General features: G+C 53.2%; 1 protein-coding gene across 2 annotated transcripts in view; it reads left to right on the forward strand.

The window, feature by feature from the left end:
• The window catches only part of FAM110A (family with sequence similarity 110 member A), a 200,543-nt gene extending 182,383 nt beyond the window's left edge, over window positions 1-18,160 (forward strand). The window contains exons 1-2 of one of the 2 annotated variants that reach the window (XM_004697893.2): window positions 4,601-4,694; window positions 16,604-18,160. In XM_004697893.2, coding sequence (XP_004697950.1) covers window positions 16,702-17,589 — 888 coding nt within the window. In that variant the 5' untranslated portion in view covers window positions 4,601-4,694; window positions 16,604-16,701 and the 3' untranslated portion in view covers window positions 17,590-18,160. Of the gene's footprint in view, window positions 1-4,600; window positions 4,695-16,603 lie in introns of those variants that run through there. The other variant, XM_045295343.1, reaches the window with a different exon arrangement.
• Window positions 18,161-18,363: the final 203 nt, after the last annotated feature.

Below are 18,363 nucleotides of genomic sequence, written 5' to 3' on the forward strand. Positions count from 1 at the left end.
ACTAACCGGCCTGGTTAGCAGTCACTTTTGTGACTAGTTAAGTTGTCACTAACCGGCCTGGTTAGCAGTCACTTTTGTGACTAGTTAAGTTGTGACTAACCGGCCTGGTTAGCAGTCATTTTTGTGAATAGTTAAGTTGTTACCGACCTGGTTAGCAGTCACTTTTGTGACTAGTTAAGTTGTTACTAACTGGCCTGGTAGGAGAATGGTTTCCAGGAATCCCTTTCCTCTTGAATCATTGCTGCGACAGGGTGAGGCCGGGTCAGAGATCATATCTCAACGTGAATCACTTTCCAGCTCCAGAAACCAGAAATATTTGGGTGGGGGCTTGAAAGGCACATATAGAACCAGAAGCTAGTTCATACAAAGAATGACAGAAGTATGCCAAAACAGGTGGTTGATAAATAATGTCAGTTTTTTGAGTTTTGTTAAGTTTGTGAGAGTTGCCAGGGTTTTCTTTCCTTTTTTAACCTAATAAGAATACACTATAGCATGTAATTTTATATTTGTAACTTGATAATCATTGCTTTCAAAGAGTCCCCATCAACCGTATACAGCAGCAGGGTCAACAAAGCCTGGATCTGCCCCCACATAGCTTTCTTGTCCGGCTTATAGGGTCACGTGACCCATCTTGGGCTTCCCTCACCACTGTTGTCGCTTGCCAAACAGTTCTTGCACATCTCCGAAGGAATGTGACAGAGGGCTTCAGGTCACTGCCTCTGGATTCGGACCAGCTTTAATTTTCTCACCTATAAAGTGGGAATAATAATGGGACCTCTTTGTTCCCATTGCAGTGAAGGCAAAATTGATCATCTGGGGCCAGCACGGGGTACAGTTAGTGCTAGGTTCAATGTTTAGCTGGTGTTCAACAGATACAGCTGGACTCCCTGTTCATGGCCGTGTCTGTTCTGGTTTGACTGGTGCCTCTGATGGTTAATCCTATGTGCCAGCTTGGCTGGGTCATGCTTCCCAGTATTATGTAAGCGTGCTCCCTTTTGGTGATTAGGATGTAATTGTCCCCATTTACGTGTTTAAAAGGAGCCCTTGTAGTGCTGTTGAGTAAACCCTGGGCTGCTAGCCACAAGGTCAATGGTTCAAACCCACCAACTACTCCAAGAGAGAAAGATGAGGCTGTCTACTTCTGTAAAGATGTACAGCAATGGTTCTCAACCTGTGGGTTGAGACCCCTTTGGGGGTCGAATGACCCTTTCACAGGGGTTGCCCGATTCTTAACAGTAGCAAAATTACAGTTGTGAAATAGCAATGAACATAATTTTATGGTTGGGGGGTCACCACCACATGAGGAACTGTATGAAAGGGCGGCGGCATGAGGAAGGTTGAGAACCACTGATGAACAGCCTCGGAAACCCTGTATAGGGTTGCTATCAGTAAGGACTGACTGAATGGCCATGAGTTTGGGTTTTTGGTTTATGTGTTGTAAGGAGCCCTGGTAGCATGGTGATTACCTACTCAGCTGCTAACTCAGGGAATTTAAACCCACTAGTCACTCCTGTGAAGAAAGTCGCAGCAGTCTCCTCCATAAAGTCTCCTCCATAAACAGGCCGTGCTATTGTGCCCTGAAGGGTCCTTGTGAGTCAGCCTCGACTCAAAGGCAGTGGGTGTATCCCGTAATGAGGTAGGACTAACCTGCCCTTACAAGAGTTACCCCCTTACTCAAGCATCTGAGGTAAGGGGAGTTTCTCTAGGGTGCGGCTGGATGCTTTGACAAAACTCTCTCTTCTTCAGCATCATGCACCCGACTCATTTTCATCTGACCTTCAGTTCTTGGGACATCAACCAGCAGCCTGTTATCTGACCCACAGAGTTGGAACTTGCTAGTCTTCCCGACTGAGTGAGCTAAGTGTTGGACAACCACAAGATCAGCATTTCAAGGGCACCAGCCACTCTGCCTGAGCAAGATGAGGCTCTCTGCTCCTGTAGAGATGCATATTCTTGGAGACCCCCTCCTGCAAAGCACCAATAGCCACCAGACACTGGAAGGGAAGTTTGCGAATCAGAAGTTGGGTGGCCTTGTGAGAAGTCTAATTTCTGGACGTGCCACAGAACCAGGCCTTTAACAGTGAGGTTTCTTCACCCCTCCTGCAGAATGCGCACTCTTGCAAGCAGCTTTACAGCCAGCTGCTTCCTGGGTGTTTCACCACCTGTTGATTTGCTTTGTAGGAGCCATGGTAGGGACACCTCCTGGCTTACCCCCCTTTTCCTTCAGCTGGAGCTTGGTGAGCTACAGGTGGCACTGGCCTTAGAGAGGAACGACTACCATTTTGATATTTTTGTTTAATAAAGGTTTCTATGATTTTGTAACAATATTTTCAGACCAACTCTCCTATCTATGTATGCTTTATTGGTTTTGCTCCTCTGTAGAACCCAGCCTAGGAAAATGCCCAAGCTGGGGTTCAAAGTGATTATCAGCTATTGCCATACTAGAGGGTACCCCCCTACCCCCACCCCTCCACCCAATAAAATAGAAAAAATTCCACTGGGCGGAGCTTTTGTAGTCTGCCCTTTTCCCGCTAGGCGAGTCTGGAGTTGAAGGTTCTCTCTGGTCACAGTGAATGTTTTTTTTTTGTAAGAGCAGTTTGGCTCAAATCTGTTTTTTTGTGATGGCTGATTTAAGAGAACAGCGTGAGGCTGTGAAATGTGGTTTTCTGCTTGAAGGGGCAAATGCCACAGAAACTGTTGTGATGTTGAACATAGCTTACAAGGATAGCACTTTGGGAAAAACTCAAGTGTACAAGTGGTTTTCTTGTTCCAAAAAAGGTAAAATGTTGGTTGATGACAAGCCTCATTCTGGATGTCTGTCAACTCTCCAAACAAATGAAAATGTCAACTCATAGTGCATTTGGAGTTTGTTCCATCAGGTCAGACTGTTAATTAAGCGTTCTATTGAGAGACTCTGAAAAGATAGCGTAACATTTTGTGACCAAAATGCCTGATTTGTGGCAGATGGGGGAGTGGTGTTGCCGCTATGATAATCCACCTGGTCCCGCAGCCATCTCAGTGCACCACTTTTTGGTAAAAAACAGCACGCTTCTCTTGTCCCATGTACCTTACTCACCTGACTTCGCTCTGTGTGACTTCTTTTTGTTTCTGCAGATGAAGAGGGATATGAAAGGACAGCAATTTAATGACACAGAAGAGGTGAAGAAAAAAAATGAGGGAGGTGCTGTCAGCCATCTAAACATGAGTTTGAAAATGTTTCCAAGAATGGAATTGCAGAGTTGACAAATGTATTAAGTGAAATGGAGAATACTTTGAGGCTGATAGGTTGTTTTGTTAAAAAAATAATTAAATACATAGTTTTGGGGGAAAATCTGTTTTTTTTTGGGGGGGGACCCCCTTGTACATTAGTGCTCAGGTGCTCAATAATTGACAATACAATGGGGACGACCAGAAAACCAAGGTAACCCCTAAGGACCCTTAATTTATTCTAACCTTTATTTAAAAAAAATTTTTTTTTTCTTGGCATTTTTAAGTGTTGGAAATTTGGAAATTTCACAAAAGCAGGAGGGAGAAATGAACTGCTATTACATGTGATTATATACATATACACATGCATTATGCACGTAATGTATTATGCTGTACACGCTGTTTGGAAACATATTTTAAATTGAATACATCCTTCGCTTGCATCTGGAAATATATTTTGCCTTGAGAAGTCTTTTTGCGACCCCATTTTTAAATGCATGCCTCCTATTCATCAGACAATGGGGATCTTTAAAGGCACTTATTTGATCTCAGCGGCTTATGGTAAGCAGGGAAGGAGTTGTCCTCCCAAGTTTAAGGTGACCAGACGTCCAGATTTTTAACAATTTGTCGGGCGTCCCTCGGCGTTTTAAAAAAGTCCCGATGTTTGGAAAGAATGCACGACAAGCTAGGGTATACGGTTTTCAGCTGCTATGTGGCTATTTCGCCAGGATATGAGTTTTATCAATGATGTCCCGCTTTACCAATGTTAAAATCTGGTCACCTTACCCAAGTTGCCTGACACATAAAAAGCCTGGTAACGCCATCTCTTCTTATCCCACAGGGTGGATTTATATAATCAAACCCTTTTCCACAGGTCATTTATTCCCACTCGTTTGCCATGGGGACTAACCCTGGGCTATATTAATCTTTGATCACACGTCGGTCATTTTCTTAGAGCAAATTTCAGGACTGCCGTAAACGAACCCATTCTTCATTATGCAGCTGAAGGGACTTGCCCGGGAGCACAGAGCAAAGTCGGGACCGGAAACAGCCCAGAGGCTCCAACTGGGGTTCTTTTGGGGGGCTGGGGGGTGGGGTGCGACGCGGAGGAAGAGGAGGAGAGGAGGAAGAGGAAAGGACAGAGCGAAGCACCCTGGCGACAGCCGGAAGAACGCGCGGCGCGACGGGCGGGGAAGGGGCGGCGCCGCCGCCTCGCGGCTCCCAGGTCCGGAGGGCGACGCTAACTCGTCGCCGGGCAACCCGTGCGGCGCGACGTTCGAACGGAAACGGGGGACCAATCAGGACGTCCGGGGCGAACCATTCCGGCGGGGCGGCGGGGGCGGCGCGCTCACTTCCCCTTCCGCGGCTCTCGGGTGCAGGACGCGGCTCCGGGAGCCCCTCGGGTGGGTGCCTCCCGGGCCGCCTCGGCTCCCAGCTCGCCGCCTCTCCACGACCCGCACCCAGGGGCGAGGACTCGCGGGCTCCAGGTGAGGGCGCGGGTGGTCCGGGGCGCGAGCCCGGTCCTGGCGGGGGTCACTGTCCAGCGAGCGCCTGCCCTTTGCGGCCGCACGCTGTTGTACCCGCGAGGGGGACGTGTTTCCGCGTGTCCCCGAGGAGCACGCAGAGGCTGCGAGAGTCAAGTGACCCAGACCGGAAAGGTCTGGCGGCGGAGAATCAGTTCTCTTTGCAGAGGCCCCGATGGCTGCGCGTGGTCACTTCCGTCGCCTCTTAGAGGAGGCCCGTAGAGCCCCGACTGGTTCACCACCTCCGGGTATTTGTCACCCGTTGCCCAGTGCCCGTTTGGAGATCTTCTGTCCTCAGCGTGAATTCCAGACCTGCCTTTCTCAGAGGGCCTAATGAAGGGGTCAGCCGGACCAGTGGTCTTTCTGGGCTAGAGGTGGGGAGGACAGCAGATGCTCTGGCTCCCGCAGCCCAGGCTGGCCTTGGGAACTCTGCCCTAGATGGTGGCAATGGGAGAGAGGGACAGCCCTTCGAGCCAGGCCCTTGTCACCAGAGGCAGGAGTTGGACTGCAGGCCCTGGACCCTGCACAGGAGTTATACCTACCCTGCCTCTTGCCCCACCCCACCCCCACCCCCTTGTTTGCCATTGGTTGCTATTATTTTCCTTTCCCTTGGGGGAAACTGAGTTCCGAGATGAGATGTTAGGCCCCCTTACCCAGAGTCACACAGTCAGCCTAGAAGCTGGTGGGATTGACTCCAGTCAGTTTGCTTCAGTCTTTGAATCCTGGGCGCTTAGACTCAGACCAGGGGCTTCAGAACATTCCTAGGAAAATTAACGGGTCACCTGAGAGCCTTGAATCTCTGCACAGGATACGTGCTTGTCCCTTCGCATCCCCTCTGGTTTGGGGGAGAGACCCTCAGGGACAGGGGAATCCAATCATGCAGGCATGCATGCTTTAATCTTCCAGCGTGCATTTGTTGACTTCACAGCCCTGCCGCAGCATCACCAACATTCGCCCAGGAGCCCAGCCCAGGTAGCGTGGTGGGTCATTGGCTACCTGTTGGCTTGTTAGCTGCAAGGTTGGCATTTTGAAACCAGCAGCTGCTCATGCTGTGGGAGAAAGAGGCTTTCTTCTCCCGGAAAGCTCTGCAGTGGTGGAACCCCGAGGGCAGTTCTTCTCCGTCCTGTGAGGTAACTGTGGCCGTGAGTTTGGAGTGAGAGCTGCCCTCTCCCCTTAAGAGCCAGGTTATCATCCCTTTAAATGTGATGCAGGGTAGACACTAGGGGCAGATAAGGAGGCCCTCAATTGGCAGTCCAAAAATCAAGGGGTGGGGTTGGGGGAGTGCTCCAAACTCAAGTAATTAAGAGAAGCCCGATTTCAGGGAAATGTTCTTTAGAGTGAACGTTAATGCAAAGGAAAACAAAAGGCCCTACACAAAGCCACAGGCCACAGGCTTTGTGTGCCAAGCCCCGGAGGAAAACCTGTGCGTCTCATCAGACACCTGATACAAATAATTACGTGTTCAAATGTCAGCTTTCAGTGTGACGAGGGATGCAGTGAGGGGGAGAGGACTGTGGAGAGTTTATCTGGGGCCCCAGGCTCCTTTGAGGGAGTGAGGTCTGAGGGTTGGTGGCTTTACCAGGGAAAGAGTGGTGGGCTGCTGAGAACCGTCCCTGGAGGGTACATGCCTGGAGGGTCTAAGTCCCGAGATAAGGACCAGCCTGAAGAGGGTGGTGCGGTGGCCAGGAAGAGAAGGAGAGGTGCCCAAGGCAGGCCAGAGCACTGTCCCTGTCGTTTGGACCATTAGGTCAAGGGCTCATGAGAAAGCACAGGACACATTGTGGGGCTGAGACTTGAGTTCCTGTGTGACTTCACACATCTCTGGGGTCCTCTCTGGGCCTCAGTTTCCCCATTTGTTCAGCTATGGTGGGGTGGTGGGGGCAGATGCAGGAAAAAATGTTTCTAGGGTTGTGGTGATGAGAGACCCAGGGGGAAGACGGAACCAGGCCACATGCCTCTGGGTTGACTGTTTTCTTCTCGGGAGCTTGGGGGGCTTGGGATGGGGCCAGAATCAATGCCAGGGGGCTACTGACCAGCAGCTACCTTAGGGACAGGCTGTCAGTGCCACCCTTGCTGGCCAGAGGCCCCCACCCACACCCCCGTCCCATCCCCTCCTCAAGAGAGCATTCATGGAGAGTGGAGGGGTCAGCCTGCAGAGGGCTCCTTCCGAGAGAGAAGCAGGGCCCATCATTAAAGTTAGCCTACAATTATGAGTGTACGGGTGGATATATTTCCTTTCTATTGTGGTCAAAAAAAGAAAAACACACTCAACATTTGCTGTTTGAACCCTTTGTACAGTTTAGGACACGTCAGTGGTCTTAGGTTCACCACGTTGGGCAACCTTGCCGCTACCCCGTTCCCAAAGTTTTCATCATACTTGGCAGAAACTCAGAACCATGAAGCCTAGCTCCTCCCTTCCCACCGCCCCCGCTAACCGCTCATAAACCAATAAAGCACCCATGTGCCTCCCTCGCTATGCATTTGCCTGCGCTAGATATTGCAGCGGCACCCTCCAGTACTTGACCTTTTGTAGCTGACTGCTTTGGCACCACCTGCTCGCTCCAGGGTTCATCTATGTAGTCACATGCCCCAGCCATCCATTGCTCTTCACAGCTGAATGATAGCGCATCATGTGTGGACGCCCCATTTTGTGTTCATTTGACGACGGACCCCTGAGTTGTTCCCAGCCTTTGGTGATTATGCCAGGGCTGCCGTGCACCCCGAGGGTCGGGTCTCTGCGTCTCTGCTTCCACGCTTTTTGGGTAGGCTTGTACGCCTAGGAGTGGAATTGCCGGTCAGAAGATGGGTCTCTGTGGTCCGTTTGTGGCACTCTTCCACCGTGGAGACCCCATTTGTTAATTCTGCCAGGGTTGGATGAGGGCTCCAGGTAATCACATCCGTGCCAACACTCGGCTGTTTTCTGATAATAACCATCCCAACCAGGACACCCAACCAAACTCACTGCTGTCGAAGCAATACTGACTCACAATGACCCTATAGGACAGGCTGGCACTGCCCCTTACGCTTTCCAAGACGGTACGTCATTGTAAGAGCTGGCAACTTCGTCTTTGCCCGAGGTGCTGCTGGTGCCCTTGAACCTCAGACCTTGCCTTTAGCCACCCAGTGCCCAACCTTCACCACCCGATCTTCTTTAATTTCTTCCAGCAATGTTTTTATAGTTTTCAGCGTGCTGCTAATCCTTCACGTCACTGGCTAAACGTACTCCTGGGCACTTTATTCTTTCCGAGGCGATTGTAAAATGGAATCGCCTTCTTAATTTCCTTTGTTCAAATCGCTCATTCCTGATGTACAGAAACCCCACTGATGTGTGTGTGTGTGTGTGTGTGTGTGTGTGTGTGTGTGTGTGTGTTGATCCTGTACCCTGCTCCTTTGCGGAATTCACTTATTGGCTCTTCTGGTTTCTCGTGAGTTCTTTGGGGGTGTTGCTTACTTATTTATATAAGTGTTGTGTAACCAGAGCTTTTTGCCACCCCAAACAGAAACTCTGTACCTGTGAAGCAATAACTCCCTAACCTCCCTCCCCCTAACCCCTAGTAATCTCTCATCTACTCTGTGTGTTTCCCTAGCCAAATAGTTTATCCACCTCGCTGGCATAGTCAGTGTTGACTCACAGTGACCCTGTGGGTTTCCAAGACTGTAACTGTTGATGGGACTAGAAAGCCCAGTCTTGCTCCTGCAGAGCTGCTTGTGGTTTTGAACTGTCCACCTTGCTGTTTGCAGCCCAACATGTAACCACTACCCTGCCAGAGCTGCATATAAGTGGAATCATACTCTAGCAATTTCACAGAAGTCGAGTATTTATCCTTTTCAGTCTGGCTTAGTTTTGCTTATGCGGAGCTCTGTGACTGAATACTGTGCTGTTGCATAGATAGACCACTTTGTGTTTATCTGTCGTCTGTTGGTGGGCACTTGGCCTGTGTCCCATCTCTTGGTTATTAGGGACAGTGCTGCAGCGAACACAGGTGTCCAATTGTCTGTTTGGAGTCCCTGGTTTTGCTTTTGGGGCGGGAGATGAGGCTCTGTGTTCCCATAAAGATTTATCGTATCAGACACCCTGTAACGGTCTCTGTGAGGAGGCATCCACGGATGATAACTTGGTGGCAGCGCTGCTTTTTACGACAGATGTAGCGTTAAAGACCTCATGCATCATGAGGTCACGAGAGCGAGGTTGAAGGCAGTGCTCACAGTCCATTGCCAATTGTGTTAAAAAAAAGAGAACGAGAGAGAGAAAACAGATCTGTCCAAACGCGCTTGTATTTGCCTAGACTTTCCCAGGAAGTGCACACAGTTATCTGGTCACAGTGTTGCCTGAGGGGGAGGGGGGGGGAGGGGGGGGGAGAAACAGTGGCTCGGTCAGGGCCAGAAGAGGATGCTTGTTTTAACTTCATTCTCTTTTATAAAACAACCACACTTCCATCAAGTCGATGCTGGCTCGGGGCAACCTTGCAGGACAGGGGAGAATGGCCCCTGTGGGTTTCTGAGACTGTAACTCTTTACGGAATTAGAAAGCTTCATCTTTCTCCTTCAGAGCAGCTGGTGGGTTTGAACTACCAACCTTGCGGTTAGGAGCCCAATGTGTATCCACTATGCCACCAGTGAGCCATGGGAATGCATTTCCTGGTTCTAAAAAGGTCTTCAAGGGTGCTTCAAAAAGTTGGTGGGAAAATGGAGTGAAAAAAATAATGGGCCTTTTAGAAAGTAGTTGATCACGCTACTTGTGTACTGTTGAATTATGAGAACCAGGGCCCTGCCTCAGAGTACAGGCCAGGACAGAGACAGTCAGTCCGGGGTGATGGTGGGGTGGTGGTGGCCTTGGCTTGGGGTTAGCCTCAGCTGCCACCATCCCCATCCTCTGTGCCAGGGCCTTCCCTGAGCTTTGCATGGGCCTCTCACTGGTCTCCACCAAAAGTCCCTTTGCTCCTGTCCTCTAAGGTGCAGGCAGAGGCCTGGAGGGTGGAGCTGGTAGAGGCAGGCAGCTGGTGGGCCAGGCAAGAGCTTGCTGCCCTTGACGTGCTTCCCACAACTCCCACCTCCAAAGCCTGTTCACCTCTCCCTTCCTGAGGCTGGTTAAAAGCACCCCGGGCAAGGCTGACTCCCAGGCAAGCCTGGGGCACGCTTGTTCAGGGTGACTCCAGAAATAGTGTGGGGCTGGTCAGGTCCTGGAGGGGCCCAGCTGGGTGTCTCTGACCCAGGCAGCTGGACTGAAATCGAGCTGAGCTGCTCTGGCTGCCCCTCCTGCTGCCTGGAGCCCGTGTGATCCTCCTCTGGGGCGGGTGAGGGTCTCCCGCTGTCTGGGCCAGGCTTCCACTGCAGGGAGAGGGAGAGAAACAGGTGGAATGAAGAGGAGGAGAGGGCGAGCATGTCATGTAAATACATGAACAGAAACAAGAAAGGACAATCACAAACGCCTCTCAGCACTTGCTGTGTGCCCGCGCTTTACAGGTAGGCCAAGGTCCAGGGAGGAGCTCGTGTAATCCCCTCTGCTCGAGGGGGATAAGGCAGTGACTGCCGTCCGCACTGCCACCTTGGTTGCTGCTAGCTGTTAGCAAGGTGGCCCTGACCCGAGGCGACCCAGGCATATCAGAAAGGAACACTGACCGGTCCTGCAACATCCCGATACGTCACAGAGTGGGCCATTGTCATCCACGGGGGTTTCATTGGCTTTTTCTTCTGAGGCAGATCTCCAGGGGCCCTTCAGCCAATGTGGCTTTGCTTTTGCTCTTACAGTTCCTGTCTTCCAAAATCAAATACCACACTCACTGCCATCAAGCCCATGCTGATTCATAGCAACCCTATAGGACAGGGTAGGACTGCGCCTGTGAGTTTCTGAGGCTGTAACTTTACTGGGATAGAAATCCCTATCTTTCTCCCTGGGAGAGGCTGGTGGTTTTGAACTGCTGACCTTGCAGTGAGCAGCCCTACAGGTAGTCATTATGCCCCTGGGGAAGTAGAGAGGCCCCCAAGAGGTTCAGTAACTTGCCCAAGGTCACCCAGAGCTGGGATCCGAACCCGAGCAGTCTGGCTCTAGATTCTGCACTCTTAACCATCATCCATGCGCCTTCCAGAGTTGCAGCAATTTGCAGACATGGGAGGAGCCCTGATGGTAGAGCGGTTAAGAGTTGAACTGCTAACCACAAGGTCAGCAGTTCGAAAACACCAGCCAATCTGCAGGAGAAAGGCAAGGATTTCAACTCCTGTGAAGCGTTACAGTCTAAGAAACCCACAGGGCAGTTCTGCTCTGTCCTATAGCATCACTAGGTCAGAATCAACTCGACCGCAGTGACGTGTTTTTTTTGAGCTGGAGAAATGTTGTCAGGGTTTGGGCTGATGAAGGCACTGGATGATGTACTTGTTATCTAGAGCTGTTACAATCGAAACACTGTAAGTCTGTGGCTTTAACAAACAAACCGAAATTTATTCTCAGAATGTAGGAGGTTAGAAGTCTGAATTCAGGGTACCACTAGGAGAAGGCTTGGAAGGCCCTTCCTTGCCTCTGAACATGTGGCTGGGGCATCAGCTTTCTCCATCGCCTCTTCTCTGCTGGCTTGTTTTATCTTTTGATATAAGCATCTACATCAGTGGTTCTCAACCTCCCTAATGCCTCCACCCTTTCATACAGTTCCTCATGTGGTGGTGACCCCCACCATAAAATTATTTTCATTCCTACTTCATCACTGTCATTTTGCTACTGTTATGAATCGGGCGACCCCTGTGAAAGGGTCGTTCGACCCCCCCCAAAGGGGTTTCTACCCACAGATTGAGAAGGGGTCTACATGAATCCTGCCTCATTAACATCACAAAGACAACCCATTCCCTAATGGGATTATAACCACAGAAGGTACAAAACCCAGCACCCCACTGCCTGGATATTCAGCTGATTCCAACGGATAGTCCCCATATTCACCTGGGGTCGCCAAGGCTGTAAATGGGAACAGAAAACCTTATCTTTCTTCTGCAGAGCAGCTGGTGGGTTTGAACTGCTGACCTTGTGGTTAGCAGTCCAACTGCTTACCCGATACCACCATCAGAGTGCCTTAACTACAGGCATAGGCATAGAAGTTAGGGTTTCCAACACATACTGTGGTGGTGGCGGGAGGGTGTGGGGCGTAATTCAAGCCATAACAATGGTCCTCCCAGCTCCCGCTCAGATGGCCTCTGGCTTGCAGGCCTCACCAAGGTTGGTGCTGTTGAGCCCTGTTTCCCAATTAGAGAAACTGAGGCACAGGGCAAGTGTATATCAGGGCTAATCACTGGAGAAGCCAGGATTTGCCCCCTGGCAGGCTGGTTCCAGAGCCTTATCCCCTCTTACCCCTTATAGAGATGACCAGAGGCGGCATTGGGGCTTGGGGTTTTCCTTGGTGGCATGGTGGGCTATCCTTTGGCTGCTAACCACAGGGTCATCAGTTTGAACCCCTTAGCCTCTCCTTAGCATAAAAACACCAAGCTTGGAGGTTTGCCCTTCACTTTGAGACCCATAGCTCATACTGGTTTGACCCAGAAGGGGAGATTCTTTGCCCTTGGCAGAAAGGGGAGCGGAGAGGTGCAGCAACTTGCCCAGGAATACCCAGCTTGACTTGGTCTGGAGGGAACAGGTCTAAGTTGCACTCCTAAGGTGACTGAGCAAGTGACTCAGCCTGTCCCAGGCTCAGTGTTCTATTGGTTCAACAGGGATAATAACAAGAGACTTGCCTCAAAGAGTTAGGATGATGAAAATGGGTTATTTGATGGTTGGGGAGGGAGAGTGTGGAGGGGGCGGGGAGCACTTTCTTGTGCCTAGCGCAGAAGCTGGGGGTGATTGTGACCTGGCTTCTGGGGAGCTCAGTTTTTCCACCTCTAGGCTGTGCTTGCTTGCCTGAATAGGCTACGGAGCCCCCGTGAGCCCGGTGGTGCAGACAGAGCTGCTAGTGCAGCTGTGAGGTGTCCTTCCAGGGATGGGGTATGATCGGTCCGGTTGTGGCCGGTTCCTTGCGCTCAGCCAGCTGTTAGCGCGCCTGGGCTCCGGTTGCCCCTCCTGTCTGGCGTTCCCCTTTTTGGAGTAACACCTGGGCCGGCGGGTACTGCCCGCGGCCGCCGGAAGTTGCGCAAACGCTAGTTACCTGAGTCCCAGGTGGGCTGGGCTGGTGGAGCGCCCGGCAGCGGTGCGCGGACGCAGCCAGGTAGGTGCGGGACAGGGGGCGCCCGGTTGGGTGGGAGACGGCCGGAGCACCCCTCCCGTCCCCAGAAGACGGGGACCAAGAGGAGGTCTCGCTCACCGCCCTAGACCAGGACCACTAGGGTCGTGTGGTCAGCCCCCTCGTTCCGGAGTTAGGCCAGCCCTGACTCAAAGTGGGGCGGCGAGCGGACGGAGACATACTGCGCCCTTGTGCCCACGGCCCGCTCCGCCGCCATGGTCCCCAAGATTGCGTCGGGGTGGGGCAGGGCGGACCGGGGATTCGAGCTCAGCCCTTCCTGCCTTTTGGCGGCGCCGGCGCGGAGCCGTTGAGGAAGGGCAGACGGGCCGGCTCCTGGGGGCTCTGTGGACAGTATTTGAAATTCTGTGCCAGTAGGCGGAGTTGGGACCCTGGGCGATGTCTCATCGGGCACAAGAAACAAACCCCCCACCGCCACCTGGGACCCTGACTTCAACCCAGGAGCCGCAGTGCCTCCGTTTACCCACCTGTGAAAATGGGCCTTGTTCTGGTCAACTCGCTGATGAAGACTCACCTGTGCCTGCTGTCTGCTGCTGCTCCACCTCCCGAGGGTGCTTAGAGACCCCTGCGAGGGGGCGTGGTCTGCGGGGTTGGGTTGTCAAGGGAACAGTACCCTCTAGGAACGGCTGCCTTTTGGGCAGGTGCTGGGGAAAGTCTTTGACCTGCTTTATCTCTGCATCCTCTCAGGGACCTGGAGGCTGCGCAAGGTCTATTTTTATCTGCATTTCACAGATACGGAAATCGAGTCAGAGGTGCAGTGGCTTGCTTGTGCAAGGCGTCTGTGGGTGGTGGGAGAGTCCCAGGCTACTGGGCCACTGAGAGGTGGTGGCTCCTCAGGTCTGACATGGCGTGGGGTTGGCACTTTGTGTGTGTGTGTGGGGTCGGGGGTCCGGGGGTGGGGGGTGGGGGTGGCGGAGGTTGCTGGTGGTGGTCGGGTGAGACTTCTGCCCCGGCCCTGCCCATCTGACCTCCTTCCCACTGCTGCTCAGTCAGAGAACTCCCGCTGCCAACGGGTTGGACTGGTTTGGGAGGCGGCAGGGGTGCGGCAGAGTCTGGCTAGCATTGGGACTCAGCAAGGCCTCTCTTCCTGTCTGACCTTGCCTACCAGAGGTCTCCTGGGGGTCAGCCCTGATTGGGGGGCGGGGGCAGGCTTTACTTTTCCCTTACTCCTCCATCCTCTACCAGGAGAGCACACTGCTCCCTAGCCAGCAGCCCAGATGGAAGGGCAAATGTGCTTGCCAGGCATCCCTGTGTGGTCTGTACCTGCAAGGTTTTGAAAATGATTCTCAATGAATTTGCTTCTATTTAAGACTCTAGACCAGCGGTTCTCCACCTGTGGGTCGCAACCCCTTTGGGGGTCGAACGACCCTTTCACAGGGGTTGCCTAACGGTAGCAAATTGACAGTGATGAAGTAGCAATGAAAATGTTATGGTTGGGGGTCACCACCACATGAGGAACTGTATTAAAGGGTCTCGGCATTGGGAAGGTTGAGAACCACTGCTGTAAAGGCTTACAGCCTTGGAAACCCAGTGGGGCTGTTCTGTGCTGTGTGGGGTTGCCGAGGGTCAGGGTTGACTGGACAACAGTTAAGTTGTAGGGATTTTGTTTGCTTGTTTTTAACAACACTGCATGGACCCCTTGGGTGTGCTGCTTTCTCAGTTCATTCCTGGTTTCCCTGTTGTGAGCCACTGGGGAGGAGGGAGGGCTGTAAGTATTTTGTCTCAATGAATGTTTAATGAATGTTTGTTGACTGTCTACTTATAGCAACTCTATAGGCCAGGATAGAATGGCTCCCTGGAGTTTCCACAGCCTCATCTTTCTTTCTTGGAGCAGCTGGTGGACTTGAACTCTCGGCTTTGCAGTTAGCAGCCTAACACATAACCTGCTACACCACCAGGGCACTGGAGAGGCAATAACAGAATAGACAAGCATGCCTCTCTGATGACGCTGACACTTTTGGAATGGGGAGTGGGATGAGGATGGGTAACACAGGCATCAGTGTGATAGATGAGTGCATTATTTGGTACTTGGGAGGTGGTAGGAGCCCTGGTGGCATATACATTGGGCTGCCAACTGTGAGATCAGCAGTTGGAAACCATTAGTTACTCCTCTGATGAAAAGATAAAGCTTTCTACTCCCATAAAGATGCCCAGACTCAGAAACCCGCAGGGGCAGTTCTAGCCTGTCGCGATGAGTCGGAATTGACACCCTAGCAGGGAGCTGTGCAGGTGGTAGGTGACAGAAAGAAAAATGGGTAGAGGTGTTAGAAGTGTATGGGGGGAGCTCATATGATACTAAGGGTTGTCTGTTTTATAGGGAGTCTTCATGTTAGGCCTCAGCTCTGAGCATACTTCTTTAGGTCTCAGTTTCTCCATCTGTAAAAAGATGACAATGACACACACCACAGTCTTGTTAGATTTCAAGAGAAGACAGTGTCTGATGTCTGGTACATGAGAGGTTCTCCACAGCTCCCCCACCCCCCAACACACACACACACACACACACACACACACACACACACTCTGGGGTTTTCTGCGATGATGAAATCCTCAAGTGTGTACTGCCCAGTATGGTGACCACAGGCCACATGTGGTACTTGACATGTGGCCAGTGTGACTTGGTGACCGCATTTGTTTTTATTTCATTTAAACTACATCCACTTGGACAGCACAAGTCTAGATGGCCACAACTGTGAGCCCTCTTGGGAATCTCCTAGACTTTTACCCTGTTCCACTGTATAGAGGAGATAGCTGGGGATTTGATGCACCGCTTTTTTCTACCCCAAATACAAGGCTCTGTGGCCGGGCTCTTCTTCGCATGCGCCACAGATGGGACCTGACTCCTGGCGGGTGGGGGATCTGCTACGTGCCCTGCAGGGCTGTGTGATCATGGGCATTTCCAGCTCCGGGGTGACGTTTCTCCCCGCCTGCATCCATAGATCACGGTGGACCTGGCCTTTGCCTTTCATTCTGGAAGCGGGCGTCCTGACTGACTGGGCGGGGGTGGGGACTTTCTCACTCCTCCCCCGACAAGCTCTGCTTCTGCGCCTGGGGCCTGGCATGTCTAGGCGGGTGGATGGCACCGAGTAGCTTCCTCCCTGGATGAAGGAGTGGTGGCAGTACTGGAGGGAAGCCTTTCGCTCGGGTCCCCACCCCCAAGACCCCTGAGTCACCACCTCCCTGCATGGAGGTACAGGGGCTGACTGGTCTAGCGGACCGGGGCAGAGAACCAACCACAAAATTGCTGGATTCGTTTAAGCAAATTGCATCTGCTTCTGAGGTTACCAGTTTCCCCATCTGCAAATCGGGGTTGTTGCGGGGACTCCCCATGAGGTGGAGCCGGCTGGCCCCCCCCCCCGTGCAGGGCCCAGGGTCCACTTTGTCCCCATTAAACCTGAGAAGCAGGGCTTCTCAGCGGGGTCTGCCTCGCGCCTTTCTTTGGTCCCCTGGCACCTTTTTCTTTCTGCTTCAGCTGGGGCTGGACCTGGAGCGGGCGGGTGGAGTGGGCGGGGCCTTGCAACAGTTGCTTCCTCCTTGATGATTGGCCTTCTGGGGAAGGGGCGTGGCCCTTACCTTATAATAGGGAATTGAGGCTTCAGCCTCCCAGCGTTGGCTGAGCCTTTGTCTGTGGGTGCCTCAGCCTCTTTCTTTCCTTTCCTGCAGCGGTTGCCGGCAGCGTCTAGCTGCCAACTTTTCGCCTGGATCTATCTCCTCATCTCTCCAGACGCCTCAGGCCGAAGCCCTCGGGGTATGTAACAGCCATGCCTATGGACACGCTGGCCTCTGGATCCCCCGCCGCCCCGGCCCTACCTTTCCGCTTGCGGACCAAGGTCCCCGGCTACCTGGGGAGACGGCCAGCAGATGGTGGCGCTCGGAAACCCAGCGCCGTGGAGCGCCTGGAGGCGGACAAAGCCAAGTATGTCAAGAGCCTGCATGTGGCCACCACCCGCCAAGAACCTGTGCAGCCCCTGCTGTCCAAGCAGCCCCTCTTCAGCCCCGGGACTCGCCGCACAGTGCTCACACCTAGCCGCCGAGCCCTGCCTGGCCCTGGACGCCGGCCCCAGCTGGACCTGGACATCCTTAGCAGCCTCATCAACTTGTGTGACAGCCCTGTGTCTCCTGCTGAGGCCAGCCGCCCCCCCGGGCGGGCAGACGGCCCCCGGCAGGACCTCCCAGCGACCCCTCCACGTCCATCCCTTAGCACAGCTGCAGTCCGCAGGGTGGACGTCCGCCCCCTGCCTGCCTGCTCTGCCCAGCCCTGCCCATCGCCAGGCAGCGCCGCTGCCTCCAGCCCTGCCCGGCCTCCGGGTTTGCAGCGCTGCAAGTCAGACCTGAGTGAGCGCCTCTCCAGGGCAGCCGCTGACTTGGAGCGCTTCTTTAACTTCTGTGGCCTGGACCCCGAGGAGGCTCGGGGTCTGGGCGTGGCCCACCTGGCTCGGGCCAGCTCGGACATCGTGTCCCTGGCTGGACCCAGCGCTGGGCCAGGCAGCTCTGATGGGGGCTGCTCCCGCCGGAGCTCTGCCACTGCCGAGGACCGAACCCGCGACCGCGTCCCCTATGGCGTGTCAGTCATAGAACGCAACGCCCGAGTGATCAAGTGGCTGTACGGGTTGCGCCAAGCCCGGGAGAGCTCGGCAGTCGAGTGCTAGGCCCCCGGACCAGGCATTTGCCACAGGACAGATCCTCCACCCCTCCTCCACGTGCTCCTGCTCCCAGTGAACTTGTTACCAGGGAAGGCCCGGAGGCGGGACCAGCATCCCTCTGACAAGGACAGACCTTGGGGAAGGTTCCCTCTGGACCTTGGGCCACTCCTGCGACTCAAAATATGAGGGGTTTTGTTTGTTTGTTTGTTGACCTGTCTATACTCTTGCTCTGTTGGTCCACTGGGGCTGGATTTGGGGCACTTAGCCCTCCCTACCAAGAGCAAGGAGGCATGGCATCTCACTGTGCCTGTGCCCATCTGCCCACAGGCTTGGTTTCCCTCTTCCTTGATCTCTGTCATTGTCCACTGACTTCCTCTTCCTTACCCCCTGGGTCCTGGCTCCCTGGGCACTCGCCTTGAGTGGGGGCAGGGAGGAGTGGCCTGTCTACTGTTCTCCAGGGTCCTTAGCAGTTAGGCCCAGGTGGGTCGACTGCCGGAGGGACTGGCTTGGAATGGGCACCGTTCTGACTTCCCTCCCTTTGGTTAATAAACACAAAAATGCTTGTTTTTAATCAAGAGTTAGGTCTTCAGACTCTTCTCTGTTAACAGGGTGGTGGAGGGCAGGGAGAGTAGACGTGGGGTGAGGTGGGGTAGGCCTTTGTTAAGTTGAGGTGCTGCTGGGACAGGTGGTCAGCTGCTAGCCTGCCCTGATCTTTTTCTGCAGGGGCTCCTCTGGAAGGCTGGCAGCTTACTTCATAGGACACTGAGGCCCGGCCACAGA

The sequence above is a fragment of the Echinops telfairi genome, unplaced genomic scaffold (genome assembly GCF_000313985.2).
Source record: "Echinops telfairi isolate 266 unplaced genomic scaffold, ASM31398v2 ScPeMD7_5592;HRSCAF=6446, whole genome shotgun sequence".
NCBI lineage: Eukaryota > Metazoa > Chordata > Mammalia > Afrosoricida > Tenrecidae > Echinops > Echinops telfairi.